A 22,334-nucleotide genomic window follows, 5' to 3' on the forward strand; every position below is an offset into this window, starting at 1 on the left:
CAGGAAAATTTTTGGTAAATTGCCATTCAAAAAGAAGTAGTACAATAAGAGCTTTAGGTCCAATGGAATCCTTTTCAAAACCAACCATGTACTTTTTATAGTCTGTTATTCCCACCTTGGGTTTATATGTTGAGTTACTTCCTTTTGCGAAAGAATTATCTTGGAATAATTTTTGAATATTTAATACAAATACAGTTTGTGACCCAAAACACTTCAGAAGTGAACATTTTAAGGTCAGGGATACAGGCAAGTTGTATTTTGTTTTTCACGTATCTGTTGTTTTGCCCAATGTGAACATGTCATCATTTGGTCAACGTTACGGGCACCAAGTGTTACAATAGTACTCCCCTTCCATGGGTCAGTATGGAAAAAATGGAACAGATTTTTCCTGCAGTCACCTAGAAAATCCACCTCAAAATCAGAAATAAGTTTTGAATTAGTCTGGTTCATAAGTCAAGGGAAGTGGTAGCAGCTTTTCAGCCCATGCATTCTGGATTAATGGTTTTGAATAATATGACTGAAAGAAGAAAATGAAAGGTGAATGATGTTCTGATGACATTACAGTGTATGTTTTGCAGATTTTTATTTTTGTTAGATTGATCCAGTTATATTAGCAATACATAGGGTTGTGTAATCTAGGATAAACGTAGGATTTTTGGGGGGTAGAGCCTATAAATATTCTTACTTTCATTCATTCTTCTGCATCTGCTTTCTGTCATTGGATATGCAAACTAATGTGATGGAAGATTTAATGCTGTTCATGAACAACATAAAGTAGCTGAAGTTAGTTTGAAGTCATATTTTTTAAATTTTTTTTTCTATTTGCTTTCCAGTGAAGCTGTTGGAGGAATGAATCAATTGTAATTACAGACTGTTAGAACAAAGAAAGGCTTAATATCCTTGTACCTGTTTGTGTTGATAAGTTTTATTGCTGAGTGGAATTTTTTATTATTATTTGTTTTGAAATGAAGTTCAATATTTGTGTAGCATTTTGAGGAAATTAATATCATTATTAATTGACGGTAACCATGTCAGGTCCTTTTATGAATAAGAATTTAACCTTAGATACTTACGTTTCCAAAAAAGGAAATCCATCATGGTACAGTTTGAGCATAAAATGTGATTAGCAGATACTGCTGATGATTTTTTTGAATAATCTGTTTGGGCAAGTACATTTAGGCTTAATCTGCAGCCTTCTGCCCAATATCAATTATGATATGTTGTAACTAACCGCATTTTAAAATATGCTACAGGGAAACGTGTATCAACAAGCACCAGCACTTTCAGAATGTGTTTTTCTTGGAGTGTTTTCTGTTGGGTTTTGTTTAGGTTTTTTACACAGAATCCTGTATTGTATCTCCAGTATTGTATCTACAGTAGTACAACCAGTTCTGTATCTTTGGGTCTTTCTTCTCTCTATTGTTACTATTCATTGTAGTATTTTTCTAGTACTTTTTTTCCCCTGGATTTCTGTCTCATCTTCCATGAGATTCTTGGCTGGTTTAAAGATCGTATTTTAACTCAGGACTCATAGTCCTGAGTTTTGAGACAGTGTAGCTTATCCATGAGTTACTTGCAAGTAACTTTAGACTTCTGTGGCTTTAATGGAGGAAAGATTAATTAAATCTTGTAGGTAAGTTTTAAATTAGCTGCTGTTAGGTCAAACTTCGTTCTAGCTTACCTATTGTAAATTTATGCATAAATGCTTTAAAAGCTTCTTAGTTTAAGTACTTGTTCAATGAAGAAACTTACTTTTTCAACATGGTCACTTGTTTCTTTATGAAAAATAGAGCAAACTTGGCCTGTATAACTCTTCCTTATAAAGCCATCTTACACAGAAGCAAAATATTAGGTTGTAATCACTTTATAAGGGATTTTTTTCATGTTTGTGTCCATGCCTAACTTTTTGTGTTTCTTTTTTTTCTCTTCTTTTCTTTTAAAAGGTATTTCTCAAGAGTGACCGCGTTGCAAGAATGGTCCACAGTGGAGGATGTTCTGCAAATGACTTTAGAGATGTTTTTAAGAAAAACATAGAAAAGAGAGTCCGAAGTTTGCCAGAAATCGATGGATTAAGCAAAGAGACAGTGTTAAGTTCTTGGCTAGCCAAATACGATGCCATATACAGGGGAGAAGAGGACTTTTGCAAACAGCCGAATAGAATGGCCTTAAGTGCTGTATCGGAGCTGATTCTGAGCAAGGAACAGCTTTATGAAATGTTTCAGCAGATTCTAGGAATCAAAAAATTGGAACACCAGTTGATTTATAATGCCTGCCAAGTAAGTATTGGTGTCACTCGGTTGTGTTGTGTTCAAAATATCTCCCCTCCACCAACAAGAGGTCAAGTGCTTCCTCCCTGTGTGCAGAAGCCTTCAGTTTTAAGTAGGTCTTCACAGTCTGAGGAGATGAGACCCCTCAGGAAGGAATCTTTGCATCATTTGGTCACTGGAGAGCACTTGGAGAAAGGGTATGCCAGAGTGTATGGTACTTATGCTAGAGTGATCTCCTGAGACCTTTTACAGTGTCACAGCTCCAGTGATTTGGGTGATTCTGCAGAATGTTCTACGATCTATATACCTGCATACCCTCATATAAATTACGTATGTATGTTTGTACATACATTTGTGTGTATGTGTGTACATCTTTAAAAGAAATTTGCTGCCATAAATAGATAGGTGACAGATGATTGAATTCAGGATGCTCTTGGCCATGCGGTGTCTAGAAGTTTGCTATGTTAGAACTCAATGTGCCTCATTTCAAACACCATCTAAAAAGTTAATTTGCACATTTTTACTTTGTTGTTTTGTTGGAGAGAAGTGATGTGGCCCATAAATAGCTGAGGCCAAGACAAACAGTCTATTCAGCAGTCATATTTGGATTTATATGTATAATCTATCACTAATCAGTAGTGTAAATGGTATGTAAAAATATTTTATCTGGCCAGTCTTCATAGGGATGCAACTATAAATTAGGAATTCCTTAGGGAGCAAAAAACCTGAAAAAAGCAAGGTATTTTTAAAAGTCTTGCAACTGACCAGTGTGGGTGTAGCATTTAAACTGAGCTTAAACAGCTTTTCACTGTGAAATAGTTCACCAGACTACAGCTAAGCTGTTTTTTCATATATTATGCTGAAGGTTGGCTTGTAGTTATGGGCCATCTTAATATGGGACCAAGAGGAATCTTGGACTTTGTTGCCTGCTTCATTTATGGAGTAGTGTGGCATGAAATCATGTAACTATTCTATGATTGAAACATCTGTGGTGTTCAATGCTTCTCAGGGTCGTAGACCCAACTTTCATAATGAGAAAGTGTAATATTTTATTCTGCATCAAATTATGAGGGCTTCTTTTTTCACTGTGTGCTGTTTACCAACAGAGTGGAAAGAGACTTCTGAATGAGCAGGTTTTTTAACAGAAAGAGAGAAAATATTCCCTCTTTTTTTCCTGTTTGTCCCATCTTTTTCCTTTTGCCTCTTAATTCACATACATGTGTTATCATGAAGCTAACCTCTGGGATACACAAGTTCGTAATGAGATGTAGAAGCACTGAAATCTTGGGGGATTTGAGGGTTTTTTATACACTAGAACATAGAGGCATAGGGTAATTCAGTTTGGAAAAGACCTAGGGAGGTCATTCAGTCCAGCCTTCGGCTCAAAGCAGAGTCAGCTGTGAGGACAGACCAGGTTACGGAGGGCTTAATCAGTCAGGTCTTAAAACTTCCCAGAATGGAGATAGACTTAACAAACTCTGTGGGCAACCTGTTCCAATACCTGAAAACATGAAAAATAACAACTATTTTTTCCCCAGAAGTAGATAACCTGTTACTTATAGTAGAAACTCTGTATGGATTCCTCCCTCCTCTGGTGTCTGATGATTGCAAAATCTTACTTTATGAGTCACTGTGAATGGTCAAAATCTGCTGTTAGTCTGCATTGTGCTGGAGGATCGCAAACGTGACTGTAGAGCTTTGAACAATTAACCAAACAAAAAAACCATTCCGTTAGTCTAGAAGAGTTTCTGATGATACAGTCCACTAGGTTCTTGTATATTTGAAGGCTTCTTTGTTTTGGCTCTTAATTGTAGGAATGTTCATGGAACAAAACTGGTTATCAAATGTCAACAATTTTCTGTCTGTACTTAGTTTGTAACTTATGGAGAGACTGAAACATCGCAGTGACCCATTTTTGTCTTCTACTATGGTAGAATTTTGAGTATGGGAGGATTTTCTTTTCTGGTTTTTGAATTGCAAATTAAAGAGGTAATAATCTTGTGGTAGGTAGGAAGGGAGAAAGACTGATTGGTCATCCTAATGTGTGCTGAGATGACACAACGGGCATAAGAGAAGACTCTTCTCTTGCTCTTCCTGGTTTTGAGCACTGAAGGTTGTAAAATGTCTTGTGCAGGTCTCCAGAGTACGCATTGTTTACCTTGGATTCATATAAATACTGGAGAACAGGAACAAAGGGAGACTCACCTCTTTGGGAGCAGATATAGGAGCACCTACATATTTCAAGCTGCGAAGAATGGAGAGTGAAAGGCTTCAAGCTTATACCCTTCTTGTTTGAGGTTCTAGCTTTCTGAAGTTTAGTTTTCAAGGCAACAAGGAGATTATTTTACTAAAGCAAAAACTTTCATTATGTACTCCAACAGAGTTGCTACCATCCATATATTTTACATCCTGTTCCTGTGGTCCAGTCAAGCATGTAATACACCAAGAGTATGAGGAGAAGTCTGTTGCAAAGAAAAAGACAACAGTCATACCCTTTTCAGGAAGTATATTAAAGACAGCAACCAGTCTCTGATAATGTAATGCCTTTTCTCCTTTGGCAAAATCCCTTATTTCTCATTATAGTTTTAATAAATATTTTAGTTTAGGCTGTATCTTATTCCTTTCTGTTGACGGTGTATTTATAGAAGATGAGATGAAATTAGACTCGGATTTCAGTCAGCACTAGCAGTTTTAATTCTGCCCTAGAAGCCTCTATCTGTCTTTGTATGAAAATGCTCACTTTCATTTCCCTTTGCCGTTGCTCTTTAGAATACTAGAGACTTGCAGATAATGATAATCAATAGTGTCTGGGAGCAGAGAGATAAGTGAAAGTCCAAACAGATGTTAAAATTGTATTTTTGATAGAGGTTTTGATGAGTTGGCTTCTAGCCTGTGCTTCTAGCAGAGAATCAGATATATGAAATTCTGTATATTTTGCAGCTCTGAGAAACAGCTGCCCTTAACAGCAAATCTGTACAGTTATAATTTGTGCAGAAAACTCTGTCTTTTTCTTTCCCCCCATTTTTTGTTCCTTCCAGCCCTTTGGAAATAGGAAACAGAAAAATGTCTTACAATGTCGATGATAAGAGCGAATTACCCTGCACCTAGAGGGCTGCTAAGCAGACAAGGATACTATTTGTAACAGTAGGAGGTATTGTCTGCCAGCCTCCTCCTTGTGACTTTCACAGCATTTAGAAACTTTTTATTGGTTTTCAGCAGCTGTTGCTCCCCAGCCTGTTCTAAATGGAGCATTCCCTTCAACTCTTAAACCCTTGGGTATCTTGCAGCAGCTCGTCAGGTAATTTTGCTAGTGTGGGGGTTACTGCAGGTCCACACAGGTTGCCAATCTCCATCCTTTGTGTGATAGCAGTGAGAAACAGTGTTCATTCAATCAGAATGAGAACTTAATAAAAAATAAAGTGAATATTAATAGACCAGCTCTCTGACATTGCCAAACACAGTCCACATAGCTATAAGAATTTTATGCGTTTTTCTTTGAAGAACAACTTTTTGTCTCAGTCTTTTAACATACTAAATGCCTAAGCTTGTCCTTAGGTAGTGAACATTGACAGGACATTCATATTAGGATATTGGAGACTTCTTCTGTGATCTGGTTTTCAACTTTACAGCTTAGAGCAAGGCCACCTATATGTCTTTGTGATTAAAAGATTCAATTTGGTAAGTGCTAACACTTTCACCTGATTTTTATTTACATTGTGTTGCCTCGAGCTGTGTTTTATGATAAAGAAATGATTGCCAGTTAGCTGGGACTTAATGAGCTCCTTGACTTGCTTTTGAGATGCCTGGCCACAGTGTGTTGTTATGATTTCTTTGATTTATAGAGATCAAACATGTTATAGTCTTTTTTCTTTTTTTTTTTAATTATTCACTGATGTAGAGGATAACTTTGATGCAGAAAGTCGAACTGAAAGTCAAACTGATGTGTGGTCATGCTCTATTATTACACCACTTCACCACTACCAGAATTTCTGTATCGGGTAAATCATCACTCCATTCAGAGTTTATTTTGAAAGTACTTTTATAAAGTTGACTTTTTTGGCTGATCTAAACCACTTGTCTTAGGTGCAGGAAGGAGAGAACAACACTGATTTTCATAATGAAAGAATTCTTGCAAGTCACATTCTCTTTTCTGACAGGTAAAAAATAATTTTGAGATTAGTGTAACAGTTCAGAAGAATTATTTCCTAAGTCTTCTATTGTCAACTTTTTGGGAATCAACCGCAAACTAATTCTTCTGGAAATAGCTTTAGATGGTACTTTGCTGCAAGATATAATTTTCTGTTTAAAAGCCTTCTATTATGTCTGGTTCGCATTCTTTATTATCTTTAGCTTTTTCAAAATGTAACTCTTTGTATAAGTGTCTAATATTGAGAATGATGGACTATATTGTGTCTTCCATAATAATTTTTTTTTTTTTAATTATGAGAATATTGTCTGTCAAGAATTTCTCCTGAACGGAAGTCTGCTTATGGTGCTCAATACGATTGGGCTGTTTCACCCAGCACTTCACTGAAGTTCAGATAATTATGCAGTTTTGGAATTGAGTCAAATTAAGGGCAATTTAATTTGCAACAAGGCCTTCATGACTTTTGAATGGTTGTAGTTCTGATCCTTTCCTCAATAAAATCGTGAAAAATAGTGCAGTTATGTCATGGATCACAGAGTTTCCTATACTTTGGATATTTTTTCTTAGAAACTTTCATACCCTGTATAAGTTATAGGGACAAAATAAACTTTATAAAACAAAGAATAATGATATCTTTGTACAGAACATTTCAGTGTAGAGTTGATAGTCTTCTTGAAGTAATTAAACAAGTGTTAAGATTCCCTTTAGTATATAGACCAAAACTTAAACAGATTAATTAATTTGTTGAGACAAGGCACAGGAAAAATTGGTTTAGGCTGTATATTATACATATTGCATAACAGTATGTGTTCTGTATCTGAGTCTTTTTAGTCAAAAAAAAGGTGCTGGCTTCATGAGATGTTACAATGTCACCAGGGCTTCAACTAAGCCAGTATCTTTCTGATGGTCACCAATGACTGTCATTAGTTATTTCATGATAAATTATACCTGATACAACAAATTAACCTCTGAAAAATGTTGGCAAGGTCCATTGCTGTATTTTCATGGTAGCATCGGGTGTTAGATAAGACATCCACTGATGTCTTAAACATCCCTCTGTGCTGAAAATGTGTTTTTACCCAGCCTAAGATATTCCTACTCCCCATTAAAAAAATTAAAAAAAACCCAAATAAACCCCAAAGCACACAACCCCTCACGCTGATCACCTGCTTTATACAGGAGATCTGCTACCTTCAGGCCTTAACTCTACTAAAAGGTTACACTGGGTAGCCAGCTCAGGCCCCCAGTGTGGTGCAGGATTTATTTTCTCTGTAGATAAAAGGCACTTTTGCAGCAACTGCAGAGTAGACAGCAGGCAGAATAGGAGTGTGGGGAGAAGCTGTCCAGGCTCTTGGTGGGCAGAAAAGACTGTAGTGGTATGGGTGATCTCTTAGGAGCAGAAAAGCAGTAATTTTGTGAGGCTGTGGGAGGCTACAGAGTTTAGTTATTATTCAGGTGTTGACTGCATTTTTATATGATCAATGTGAGTCTGGAAAGTTTCTGCACAGAGTCATGACGCAGTAACGATATGCTTCCTTACAGAACAGGTCGGTGCTTTAAAATTGTTATATGTGTCTGTCAACCTGGAAAGTGTTTCATGCCTTTGATAAGAGAAACGTTCAAATGTTCACACTTCAGGCTTGTTCACACATCAACTCTATTGGTTTCTAGTACCTGTAAATACAAGAATATATCTTCTCCTGTGCCTTCCTCCTCACAAAAAAAAATCTGCTTTCTGATTGATTTTTCCCTGTTCTTCAAGGGGAAAAAAAGATCTGCCACTGTCTGTTCTTCAGCGAGAGCAGAGTAATTCAAACCAAATATTTCAATGGAGAAGTAAATTGTAATTTCTCACAGAATTTTAGATGTTGTCTCTTCTTCATGAGATGTCACTCTTGATTACATGCACAGAGGAATTTAATGTGAAGTTATTTCAATAGTTATCTTTTTTAAATGTTGTTTTGATGAGCTGCTTCATTTGTCTTTTACCTCCTTTTGAGAAATCTAGAGAGGTCTTGCTCAAGACAAAAGTTTCAGTGCTTTGGAAAATAGTGCTGCAACATCAAATATTCCTCCTAAGATTATTTCTGTAATGGAACTGTGAGAAATCCAGAGCTAAGCTGAACAGTGTATGTCAGGCCAGTTTGGAGTTTCACCGTAATAATGTGAGTTCTGGTGAAAAAGTCTTGGAACTCCCAAGTGATTCAATTCTGTTAACACACACTGAAGATACTTCAAAAGGAAAAAAAAAGTTTTAGCTCCTGTAAACAAGTGTTTTTTCTAGAATAGCAGAGTTTACTTTGGAAAAAACTCTCTGAATGCCCTAAAGGGTGTTGATTTGATCTCATTTACTATGATAGAAGAGTGATGGAAAGAGTATTAAAGTATCCTCAGAGAAGCAAGTTACTTTTTTAGCATGTTTAAATATCTGACTCTGAACAACATTTAAAAGCTTTGCAAGTTACATAATGGAGAAGGACTTTGAAGTATTTATATTTTTTTTTAGTTGAAGGAATACTGAGAAAGCAGTAATGCATTTTCAGTAATTGAGGTATTGCAGTATCCTTCTTACATTCAGCTATTTGGTGAGAAAAAATGGCTTTGGCATTACATTTAGAAGGAAAACTTGAGCGGGACATCTGAAAACCATGAAAATACTCCAAGGTTTATTTGTTCACTATAAGTGTTAAGAAAAAACATCGAGGGGCAGTTTTTCACTTTTAATCACTTTTAAGACAAAATTTACTTGTGGATTTTTTCATCATAGAACTCTGTGCATATGTGGCTTCTATTCTTGCTGTGTTTTGGTTTCCACCTACATGAAAGAGTTGGACATGAATGGTCTCCAATACCCTGAGAGACTTACCAGCATTTGTAGACTAGTGGATTTACTTGTCTTTTCTAAGTTAGCATCCTTCTAGGCCTGTTCTCTTGTGTATCACCTTTCTTGTCCCAAGAGGTAAGCCAAGCTTGACTGAGAATCAGCAGAGAGAAGCTGAGAATTACCCATCTCCCCTGCTCTGCCTTGTGCCTCCTCTGAGGACTGAAATCATCAGCATGGGGATTTGGGTTGCAGATCTTTTCTTTCAAGCTGCTTTGTTTTGTTTTTTTCTGAGACTGTCTTTGACATTCAATGAGTGGAGGAAAAAAGCAGCAGAGTGGGCATCGTAGCATAAAAAAATAAGGAAGTTGGTTTTGGCTTTGTAAAAGTAGATCCTTTCAAGCTTCTGTTTTTTACCTTTCCCTGCGTTTCTTCCCCTCAAATTTTCTTCTGCAGTCTTCATGAAGTAATTAATGCTGGTTTGACATTCTCTTGAGTTCTAGATCCAAGGGAGTAAAGCTGCCTCAACACTCAAAGCCAAATATACCCAGCATTTAACTTGCACTTATATTAACATCACCAGTGCATTTGACTCATTATGTTTAATATTACCAGCTGAGGATAATGTTCTTCTAGTTTGGTATTAAGCAATAAAAATAAATCTTTTCTCCCAAAGGCTTTAGTATTAATTTTTTAAAAAAATAATTTGTTTTTAAGGAGAGATTCTGTGTCTTCAGGTGGATAAATACAAAACAAATAATTTTTACAGCCACATTTCCAGACTGATGATTAAGTTTATTAATGTGTGATTCCTAGCTTATGTGTGCATTTGAATGAATGCTTGTGAGCAAGCTGAATAACTTAATGACCCTTAGCATAAATTTGTTATAGAACAGGTTCTTCTTAAGACATGGTAGTATTCTGTATTCCCTCTTTATCAATTCAAAGTAAAGCAGTTTTGCTTAGAACAGTCACTTCCATCCCAAGGATCAATTTGATTATTTAGGTTTGTTCCGCTGCTGGGTTTTTCATCTTGTGAGGTGTCTTCAGCAGCCAGTGTGAAGCCAGCGGAAGGAGCTGAAAAAGGCACAGGAAAAGAATGAGCCTATGTTTCTGTATCCCTCTCACTCGCTGGTACTGAATGTCTTCTTCTGAAGCTTAGCTGCTTTTTTTTCCCCCAGTTTTGAAATTTTTAAGGGAGAACCCTCTTAGCCCTTCCTTCTTGAGAGGAAGTTTCTTTGCAGCTGGCTGCCTGGACAAGGTTCATATGAGTTCCCATGCCCCGATCACTTCAAAGGGAAATATGCAGGTAAATTTGGAAATGAGACAGCTATTATACATGGTATGGTAGATACATGTTTTAAACAGAAATATCAAAGCTCAGCCATAATAGAGGATAGACTGTCCTATACAAGAGTAATTGTGTATATAGAATGGCTAAGACATCTGCAGCTCTCTTTGAATAAGCTATAATTTGTGTGTCTATTATTTTTATCCACTAGGAAGGTGTTTTTGTGGCCATCCTAGAAATGAGAGAGCTCTCGGGTCAGTTTTCCAGCTGTCTCCTCTTCTGAGGCTGTCTTAATCTCCAGGCTGTTGTCCTTCCAGTCTGTCAACCACAGATACCCTTTCAGCCTAAAAGAGGACTGATTCTCAACAGAAAAGCTGTCATGCAGGGAGATGCTCCTTGGCCTGTCATTTGTTCCTGTATTTTGTATTACAAGACTCAAAGATAGTTGTTCATATCCTCCAGACTCAGTCTGGTGTCAGTGCTGAGGCTGTATGCTTTGTGATTAGATGTTCATCATTTCAAACATCAGACATGTTTACAGGAAAATGCCTGTTTCTCTCTCTATAGGTCTTCTGTAGGTAGGTAGATTATCTTCATTTTAGTTTTTTGCTACAAGCATGAAAAATTCCCAGGCCAACTGAAATAACCCTTTTTTGGTCAGTAACATGAGTAGAGAGAAGAAAAAATAATTGCAACCCTCAGTCTAAAAGCTTAAAAACCTACTGGGAAGAGAAAGAGTAAGAGGAGAGAAACATAGGATTCATCTGTACTTTGTGTCCTCTATGGGAATCTGTTTCTTGAGATAACAGATAAACAAATTTGACTTCCAGGCATTTTAGCTATAAACAGGAAAAATCTGAAATAAAATTGAGACTACTTATTTAGTAGAAATGTTGACTTCTAGCTGCTGTTGAAAGGAGCAGTTGTATGGTAAGCACTCTGGGGCTACAACAGAAGAAATATCCCTTTCCAAATGAAGTAAGGGAAGAGTCAGTCCTCTGTCACCTCTGAATAAACTGGTTTCCTAACTGGTCATGCAGTGCCAAGCTTTTCTAATGTGGGAGCAGTAGGACTGCCCCTAAATGAGGGAATATAATACTGAGCCATGCCTGACAGAGCCTTCAAAGATACACGCAATTTCTGGAGCAGCTTTGTTTTATCCCTAGGAGCACTGTAAACTCATGCTCCACTCAATCTGGCACAGCCTTGTCCCAATTCTATGTCTTTCTTCATGAGACTGGAGACTGCAGGCAGCAGGATCTTGCCTGAAACACCTGTCCCTCCTTAGGGAAACTTGTCTGACCAATATTTCAATTTTGCCATACTGGAGCAAGTATTATGTTTTACAGATGGATAGCAGACTTTCTGTAACTGGTGTTTTCCCACCTGTTTAATGTTAGTAGTTTCTTTGTGTTCCCGTGTTTCCAGGAGCGGGGAAGCTGGAAGCTTATAACTTCTAGCAGCAGGAGAATGGCTCCCTGTCTCTCTGCATTTGTTCATCTAGAAAACTGGTTCAGGACCCTGGCAGCAGAGGAGAAGTGAGTCCTGTTGTGGGAAGAATGCATGTTGGACACCACAGGTCATGGGATTGGGACCAAAGCACAAAGAGGAAGCAACAAGTGTTAGTGTTTGGTGACTCCACCCTGTCCAGGACAAAAGCATCCATGGGCTGGCCATACCTTTTTACTTACTTCTAGCATGTATCTGTGATGTTGCAGAGAGATTGTGGAGGCCCGTCTAGTCTTCCAGCTACTGCCCCTTGCTGCTTGCCTGTGTGAGCACCAGTGACATGACTTTGAGGAGATCAAAGATGACTGTAAGACTCTGAGAGCAAAGATGGCCCAGGGTAACACATCCAACTTGCATTAATTGATGTCATCAGTGAGGCTTTGACCTTTGTGGCACCTTGTTTTGAGAAGAACTAGTAGGAAGTGATAGAATGAACCTGACAAGAAAGTATGGACATGTTTGTGGACAAGATTGCTAACCTAACAAGGAGAATTTAAACCAGGTTTGTTAGAAAGTAGGGAGCTAATCTCAGGGTTAAATGAGAAAGTAATGCATGTGGAGAAGATACATATGGTAGAAGGCTACAAGGGAGACAATAAACTTTCATTCTCAGAAAGAAGAGTGTTCAAAAATGTGTCTACACTAATGCCTACACCATAGTGTCTGCTGTATTTGGGCAACAAACCAGAAGTCCAGTCTCTGGGTCAATATTAGAAGGAAAGTAATATTGGTAATGATGTGGTGAGGGTCAGTTACTGACCATGTGAACAAGAGGATGAGGCTATCTACAAACAATTAATAGAAATCTCCCAATGCCAGGCCTTGATCTCATGGTGGATTTCAGACACCTGCCACCACATTGCTGGGAGGGTAAAATGGCATTGTGCAAACAATAGAGGAAGTTTCTGGAGTGTGTTGATGATAATTTCTGAACACAAATGCAAAGGGAACAATTGGGATTAGTGCTATATTTGACCTGCTACTCACAAACAGGGAAGAGTTGGGGGTGAACATGACCACAGGGAGCAGCTGCGCTGCAGAAATCAGCAGCTGACAATTCAGGAATTGGAGGAAGGCTGAAAAGGTAAGCTGTGAACTCACTCCCTATTTAAAGAATTGCTGCAATGTGGGGAAAAGAAGAGCCCAGGAGTTGGCTGATTTCTTAAGAAAACATATTAAGAGCTCAGGAGCAAACCATCCTGCGGTACAGAAAGTTTGAGAATTACAGGCATTGTATTAGTCTCTGGAAAGACTGTGGAGCACAACCTCTTGCAATCCATTTTCACATGCATAAAGGTGATCATTGTTTGTTTACTTGGATACCAAGAGCAAATCATGCCTGACCAACCTGACTGCTTGCTTTCATGAAAGGCCTGTGTGAATAAGGAGAACAGTGGATGGTAATGTACCTTGACTTCAGTTGCGCTTTTGACATCATCGTCCACCCCGTTCACATTTGTAAGTGGAGGAAGTATGGTCTGGATAAGTTGTCTATTAGAAGGCTTGAAAATTGGTTAGATCACTATACTGAAAGGATGGTAGGCAGTGGTTTAGAAGCTCAGTTTGTAGTTGGGAACACAGCACAGAGTTTAGTATTGTTCAGTATTTTTATTGACAGCTTGGATGATGAGACAAAATCTGTCCTCAGCAAATTTGTGGACAGTACTAAACTGAAGGTGAGGGTGGTACAGCTGACATGCTGAATGGTTAAGGGTGATCTTGAGCATTAAAATAACAGAAACTTCATGGAGTTCATCAAGGAGAAGCAGAAAGTTTTGCACCTTTGGCACGATAATTGAGCATGATTATGGGCTAAGAACCAACTGGTTGAGTTGCAGCCTTTTTATACATTAACCTCTAGATTGCATCTATTTTTTTTAGTCCTTACTAAACTATTTGGGATTTTTATAGATAGGTGTGTACACATGACTGTGGCACGGACTTCTAGGAAAAAGGTAGCAATACAGAACATTCTCCAGGTGATGCTACAGAATTGAACAGAGAGGGAGAAAATGGGCTTCCAATTCTGTCATCGTCTAGCTTCTCTCCATCATATTTACAAACAGCTTCAGTAGTATATCTTTCTATCCAGTGATTTTCTTAAATAGTTTTTCCTGAAGAAATTATTAGCTGTTTTTAAAAAATACTATTCTTAAAATGCTCAGATATTGTATATATTTAAATATAAATGCAGACTTTCAACTAAATAGAAACATCTTGCCTATTTGAAAGAAGAAATTTTGATATGCAACTGAATGTTTTGGTCTGGGGTGGGTTTTTTTCATGGTGCATATTTAAAGCAACGTCATATATAGTTTTTTGAGAATCCATGATAAATCAGTGCTTCAATTGTGAGTTGTCAGCCTGAATTTTAAGTTTTCTATCTAGTTAAGTCAGACACATATAATTATTTGGGGAAAAATATTGGCATGACATTCAAGGTATTTTTGCTTACTTAATGCAATGCTCATTAACATTTATTGCCCTAATTGCATATATTCCCTTTGGTTTCAACACTCCAAGGAAAATCTAATCAGTGATTAATAAGTCAAGAAAACATTCTGCATGCTATTTTTGGAGACTGAGGAGGGTAAGCAAAAGGAGAGGGGATTTCCTTCTGAAGCAAGGATGATTTTAGGAAAATACTAAACGGGCTCACAGTGTTTTGTATTATAAGACATAAATGTGCATATACCAACAAGGTTTGCATGCTAATCTTTGGGTTTTCTTGGGTATGCTAATCTCTGTGCAGGTGGTGGGAGAGGAGGAGGGCAGAAGGGTTTTTCTAAGGAGGATCAGGACATGAGTCATAGCTCTTTTAAGGCCCATCACTTCTTGGTTAGGGTGGATGTGGGAGGGTATTCCCTAGCCAGAACCTGAAAGCAACTTCTATTGAAGGAGACAGCCAGTGTCTATTTCGGCAGGATCCGGGGGAAGGTGAGAGGGAGAATAAGAACACCCATTTCTTTGATCATCTTACTCACTGGTGCAGTTGGGACCTCCACAGTATTTCTGGTAGGTGTGTAGATAACTGCTTAAGTGCTTTTAATAACTCTCTGGAGGCTTCTCTGTCTCTGCACTGATTGCCTAGGGACCCTGGCTTTCTGACTTAAAAGATACTTTGTTTGGATGGTACAATAGGCTCTATGCATAGCTTTGAAGCTTTTTTCACTGCCTAGCTGTAGGAAGAACACCCATATGAATATCAAGGCAAAGACTTGAGTGGAATATAAATAAAGTTAAACTCTTTTGTGTGTGGATATTTATAATTTTGTATTTGCAAAGTTGAGGTGCAAGGCATTTTGCATAGTTAGCAACAACTGAAGTTTGACTGTACATTATGGAAGACACAGTGCTGTGATGAGTCTGTAGAGTCTGTCTTGACAGCATCCCTGAACTCCAATATCTGGATGTGAAAAACAGGATACATTTGGATAAAATATGTTTACAGTATGACATATTACAGATCTTAATTTTTCTGTTCCTGCTAATAGAAGAATGATGCTTTGCATCCACATCGTTGATTTATCTTCTTAATATTTAGAGTGATTAGATCTGTAAATACTAAGAACCTGCCATTATTCTCCTTCCTTCTCTCTCAGCACAACATACTTCCCTTGGGTTTTCATCCTGTCCAACAGAAGTGGTTGGATACTGCAGTCTCGACCAGTAAGAAGGGCAGCCTGGGTTCTGGCTATTGATCTGTGCAATTGTCACAAACGCCAGGAGAACGAAAGGCAGAAATTTCCATTGCTTGTAGTGACACTTTTGAGCTGTGCTAACATTTTCCCTCTTCTATAGTCCACTACTGAGCCACTTATCTGGATCCTAACATGATTCTAATCATCCTAATGTGGCTTCTGGAGTTCAATGTTAATACTTGTTGATTTATAAACAGTGCTGTTCTTAAACAGCCAATGGGCTGATTTGTCATCAGCCCATGACACTTGTTTCTGAATGGCTGGTTCTGTATTAAATATCCAAGGCCTGATGGTAGTGTTTTTATAGTGCAGTCTTGATATTTTAGAAAGACTTTTGGAGGGAAGGTTTCTTTTGTTTTTCTTTTGATTGGTTCCGAGAGAGTTTAAGCCTGGTTTCTGTCTGAGTCAATCTATTTAGGGGCAGTGTTGCATCTTTATTCAACATCGTCATGAATATCCTGGAGAAGGCAGTGTAAAGGAAATCTCCAAGTTTACTGATGATACTAAACTGGGTTTGGTACTCTAATGTTGCTCTAGTTGCAGGGACCTCCCAAAGGAGCTCCCAAAACAGCATGACAAAAGTATGATGGATGAGTTTTAATGTAGCTAAACATAAGGTGATAAATCAGAAAGGAAATAAATTAGCCTGTGCCTACAGGATGCTGAACTGAGCATGTATAGTTACAGATCGAGGAAGACACTTTGGGTTCCCTGCGTGTGCAACAGTAGCATCATTTACCTGCTGTATATAACCTTTTTGTGCCCACATGTTGAGTATTGTATGCAGTTTTGGTGTCTCCATCCTGGGGATATAGGGGAGGTCAGTGAAGACTGGAGGGTAGCTTTGAAAGTCATGGAACTTTCGAGGAGAGATTGAAAGGGCTGAAGCTCTTCAGCTCTTCAGTCTGGAGATGAGAAGGTTGATGGGGAGGAGTATCACTGAGCTTTACAAAGTTATGAAAGCAGTGGCCAAGGTGAATGTGTACCTTCACTCACCAGATGAAACTGGGACACTCAAGGAAGTTTGTAGGAGATTTAAAACGGATGCAACGCTTCCTTATCTGGCTTTTGGAGGACCTCCAGAACATTTTGTCATGGGGAGTGATGAGGGCAGACAGCAGCAGGAGGTTCAAAAGGGTTTGGACAAGTTCCTGGAGAAGATGTCTGTGAATTGATGCTAATAGGACTAGGCCTGGATGTACCCTCTAACATTCCTCTCACTTCCTTGGGCTCTACAACGATCAACAACCAGGCTCCAGCATTTTATCTAAATAACCTCCTCTGCTGTCGCTGTCACACCCACAGTTCTGGGCTGTGTGCACTATTTGTCTGATCTAACACAGTGTTTCTTATGTCTGTTGTACACAAGATGATTGTATAATCCAGAGAGAAAATAGGAAGGTATTTCCTTTAAAATTTGGGGAATGAAACAGGAATTATACATACGTATAATTACATATTTTGTAGTTTGAAGAATAGCATAATTTTATGAGATCAGTCAAAATGCCAAAAAAAGATGTAAAACAGTAATTTGTAAAGTAAGCAATTTAGAATGAAGCACGATTCATAATTATTTTTAAAATTCTTATAGCACTGATTTATAGAAGTGGAATGGCTTCTGTAAACTAAATGTTCTAATAGTTTGCTGGCCTCGGTTTCTTTCAATTGTCTATATATGCTTTTAAGCTTTAAAACAAGTAATCTGTCCTGTTTTATGCAGGCTTTATTGCCTCTCTACCCATTGTTTACTTGGGAAAGCCAAGGCTCTTGGCTTGCATTGAACTTAAAGCAAATAGATTCTTCTTGAACTTTTTTTTTAACAATCTGTAAATGCAATATAGGTAAAAATAGGATCTGCCATACTGTTAGAGATATAGACTAATTTAATTGCTTTTAGTTTTATTATTTGAATCTTGATGGTTTACCTAGTGGAAGGTGCATGAGGATAGTGCTCATGAAAGCAGCAGTCATATTACTTTTAAGCATGCGTCAGAATAACTGCTGTGGGATATGAACCACTCTTTCACAACAAACAAGCAAGAATCATGCAGTGGGTTTCATATGTACTATTTTCACTGCCCATGGTGGCCGCTAGATATGTACTACTAGAGGGATACTTAAATTTCCTGCTTTTTTTATCTCTCTCTCTGAGTAGGGGCAACCATTTGTGTAACAAGTGGGTTGTAGTTGAATTATGAAGACAAGTGGAGCTACAGCCAAGACCAAAACATTACTGGAGAAAAAGGCATGGTTTGCAATCCTGGGACTCTGCTTTATAGAATAAAGCCTCTCCTACAAAAATAATTCTAAGTGAATGTTCAAGGAAACTAAGCAAAATTGAGGAACCTGTTGTTGCAGAAAGGGGCATCAATGTAGTGAAACTGTTCTTGGTCAGTGTCCTCATCGGTGTACATATACATTCGTGTTTACACAATTCATAAAATTGTTATGTCTTTACTTGATCCTCTTCACTGCAGAGAAAGTCAGAAGAGCACCAGAATCGTATATGGCATATAAACATAGAATTACTGAATCTTTAAGGTTGGAGAAAAAAACCTCTAAGTCCAACTGTCAACCCAACACCACCATGTCTACTAAACCATGTCCTGAAGTGCCATGTCTACATGTTTTTTGAACACAAAAAATCCATGGACAACCTTGTGACAGTGTATCAACACTGATATGAAATGAAAAAACATTTATATAGTGAATAAAATTCAGGGTTTTATTAATTTTGAACTTTTAAAATTTTATTTTTAATGAGTTTTTCCTCCTCAGAATCTGATGGTAGTAATGTCCAAGTAATATAATAATTCCAAGGCTACGCAAAGAACGTGTAATACTTAGAGAACTGCTATCATGAAAATACAATCCAAGAAATGCTAGCTAAAGACAAATCATTAACTGTCTAAATACTTACTGTCTGATTTTTCTCTCCTTGATGCCTAAACAGACTGCTGTGCATAAATAAATATTAAAATACTTGTATCTAGGTCAGTGTATCTTTTTCACTAAAACCCCTCATTGCATAAATAACAGCCTCTGTGAACCAAATAAAGCTTCAACTTTTATCTTTGCCTTAAATCAGAGGAAAAACTAGTAGCAGACTCAGTATTGTGACAGAGTGATTTCCTCTGTAAATATGAGGACTTAGCAGAATTTCTTCAAATGTTATAATTGAAATACCTTGGCAAAAGGGTGATTTCTGTGCATTATTGATTTTTATTTATTTATTTACAAACCACCTGTCAAGATTTGGCCAAGAAGAGAAACAGATCTCTCAAATCTTGGAATTTAGGTTAGCAGAACACCAATTTTTAATTTCGGTTCAGTGAGATAAAATAAAATGGAAAAAAATATTTCATTTGGGCAGTCACAGAGCAATGATGTGACAGTGTGTTGTGGAAAAGACCATGCATATAAATTAGTGAAAATCTTTGTTGGGAAGCTCTATTCTCTTCTCAGCCTATGTAGATGAAGAGTGCTGGGTCTGTTCAAGTACAAATTGACAAACAGAAAACTCTTTCTTTATAGTGCAAAGACATTTGTGTTACTTTTCCAAGTGTCCTGTTCGGAAAATATCAGTTTGAGTCAGTAGATGAAAATATACAATAAAATATTGAAGACTACATTTTAATTTAGGCTAGGACAAATTTTGAACTGTCAATTTATTTTTCAATTATTTTCTTCAGTAAAGATAATATGAAATAGAAGATATATGTTGCATTTGAAGAATCCTTTGAAGCTCTTTTTAAAGATTGGATTATTCTTTGCCATTTGGCACGTATCATTTTGGCTAAGGTTGTCTGGCGAGTTTAATCAAGTTAGCTGTTAATAAAGGCATTTAACTTGTTATAGTTTCTCTGAAAGGTTAATAGCAGTCAAATATGAAAGATGATTGTTGGGACACGGTCATTGAATAAAGTTGCGTTATACATCTGCACATCGCAGTGTAAAAGAAACTTTCTTCCTAGAGATTTTCTCATTAATACATGGTGTGTATTTAATTCTCTAAATGTCTTCCCACTCACAGCATTGGCTAAGTACAGTGAAAGTTTGACCTGTGGAAATGTACTTTATGTTAAGTTTTGAGTGGAGTGGACTTCATACAAACTTTAACTGTTCCTGTTACATATGTTGCAATTGGCTGGATACTGTATGTGCTTCCTTTCCTGTTTATTTTTAAGTCTCATTGAAGGTTTTCCTGGGGGTTTTGGTATTGGTAGTCCCTGAATAAACTGAAATCTAATTGCAAGAGACAACTTTTCAGCTGGTGCTGAAACTCTCAAAACTGTACTTCATATGTTTTCAAAGCTTGAATGGAAGGAAATGCCATATCAAAGTCTCAGCTTTGGTTCTTTTGGAAACTGCCCAAGTGTCCTTTCAATGGCTGATTTTTTAAAAAAAGTCAAAAATTTTTAAATTTTATAGTTTTCAGTTTTGTTGTAGAGAACATTGAGTTTCTTTTTTTAATTACATTGAATTAATGTAATCTTGACTTTAGATTTTGTTTTGGTTTTAATATTTTTATGATAATTTTTTATAAATCAATATATAAACAGTATAATTAATGAGTACAAGTAGTTAGTATAAATGATATCTTCTGCCACCTTAAGCAGTCATACATGTACAAATCAACATTGAAATCATAAGCAGGTCCAGAACTTTATAAAAATATTTCAGAGATCAAAACCTCTCACCATCTGAGATTGTGCATGAATTTTTTGAGCTTCTGGGGTTGTACAGGGCTTGTAAGAAAATTTTGAGTGAGGTATTATTTCTCATGGAGTTGTTGAAGGTACTCAGGCACAGCTTTTGAAAACACTGATTTGATTGGATTTAATTGTTTTATCCAGCTGAAGCCACTGTAGACTATTTGACTGTTGACTGGCCTTGCTTTTTATCTGCATTGTTATTTGTTGTTACCAATATTGGCTACAGAGAAAGTGATATGCAAATTGCTTGCTCTGTTCATTTATACCTGCTCCATCCTAATTTCAATATTTATATTATTGTAAACCTGCTGCTTCCCCCCCAAAAAATGAGAAAAAAAATAATAGCAGTCAGTAAGAATTGGTATTAAAACAAATTAATTCAAACTGCCAGCTTTTTGCTGACATTGTGTTGCAGTAAAACTGAGTGATCAGCTTGGGCAGTTGTCTGCCAGGCAATCTTCTTGTGCTCTATTGAAGCACAATCGATAAGAAAAGGCTGTGAGGCCTGATGGTGCATCGTGAAAAGTTGGTAGAACACCTCATACGGGCTTTGGACCTGCAAGCTTTTACAAGTCTACTTGCTGCAGACAGATTGAAAGTAGAAATTCTTTCAGTGGTTGCTGAGTTAATTACGTGAAAATATGTACACTGGTATTCCACAAGAGAAATAATATAAAAAATAGGTGGGTGTCATCGTCGTCCCCCCTTTATTTTAACCATTAACAGATTTTCTCTCTCTGACATCCTTCCTCTTCTGTTTTATTTTGATTCTGTGTTGCACACATTCTAAAACACATCTCTGAGTTTATTTGCCATATCTAGCAATTTTTAGTTGGTGGTGTGTGTTGACTGGGAAAGAGAGCGAGTTGGGAGGAGGAAGATTTAGGAACTGAGTTTTTAAAGTTTTTCTGTTGCAGAGTTCTGTGGGAAATCCTGAGGATTTCACTGTCACAGGCAGGGTCAGCCATCACCACGGCCGTTTGCCCGATACATGATCAGGATTTTGCAGGGTGCAGAGAAAATGAGAGAGCTTTAAAATAACATTTTATTAATCCATTTTATGAATCTGAATTAATCCACTATATAAGCTATACACAAGCAAAAGATTTTAAAATTGAAACTACACAGCATAGCTTCCTCTAGAGGAGTGACTATGTTTTCTTTCCTTTTACAGCTTTCTTCCTGTGAAACAGGAGGCAGAAGGTTTATGAAAAGGTCCAGTGGAAGCCATTCAGAAAGCTTCACGCATCCTGCCCTTTAATCAAATCTGTTGTTTTCCCTCCTGTAGGAAGTGAAAGCAATTTACTTCTGTTGTGATTTTGTTCTTCAGAAGTTAAGTCCTGTTGAATTCATGTCCAAAAGTGTCTGCTGTCGTAGACTGGAGTTGGGCGCTCTGTTTTCAGCCTGACTTGGAAGTTGTTGATCCTTCTACTTTGGGGCCTACAGCAAAGATGGTGAGGGACTGTTTATCAGGGAGTGTAATGATAGGACAAGGGGTAATGGGTTTAAGCTGAAGGAGGGTCGATTTAGATTAGATGTTAGAAAGAAATTCTTCACTGTGAGGGTGGTGAGGCACTGGAACAGGTTGCCCAGAGAGGTTGTGGAGGCCCCATCCCTGGAAGTGTTCAAGGCCAGGTTGGATGGGGCTTTGAGCAACCTGGTCTAGTGGAGGGTGTCCCTGCCTGCAGCAGGGGGGGTTGGAACTAGATGATCTTTGAGGTCCCTTCCAACCCAAACCATTCTATGATTTTACATATGTAGCTGCTAATCCTGGTTCACAAGCTTGGGGAAACTTCGGGAATCTCTGCAGACTGTGTTCAGTGCACGGCAGCTCCTTAATGCTGCAGACACCTTTAATCTCTTCCAGTTTCTTTAGAGCAATT

The 22,334-nt window shown here is 37.7% G+C and overlaps 1 protein-coding gene across 8 annotated transcripts in view; it reads left to right on the plus strand.

Moving 5' to 3' along the window:
- Positions 1-22,334, plus strand: part of CADPS2 (calcium dependent secretion activator 2) — a 319,877-nt gene that overhangs the window by 105,091 nt on the left and 192,452 nt on the right. For all 8 annotated transcript variants that reach the window (XM_075742996.1, XM_075743000.1, XM_075743016.1 and 5 more), the window contains exon 3: positions 1,944-2,276. In XM_075742996.1, coding sequence (XP_075599111.1) covers positions 1,944-2,276 — 333 coding nt within the window. The remainder of the gene's footprint in view (positions 1-1,943; positions 2,277-22,334) is intronic.

Source organism: Balearica regulorum, chromosome 1 (genome assembly GCF_011004875.1).
Source record: "Balearica regulorum gibbericeps isolate bBalReg1 chromosome 1, bBalReg1.pri, whole genome shotgun sequence".
Taxonomy (NCBI): Eukaryota; Metazoa; Chordata; class Aves; order Gruiformes; family Gruidae; genus Balearica; species Balearica regulorum.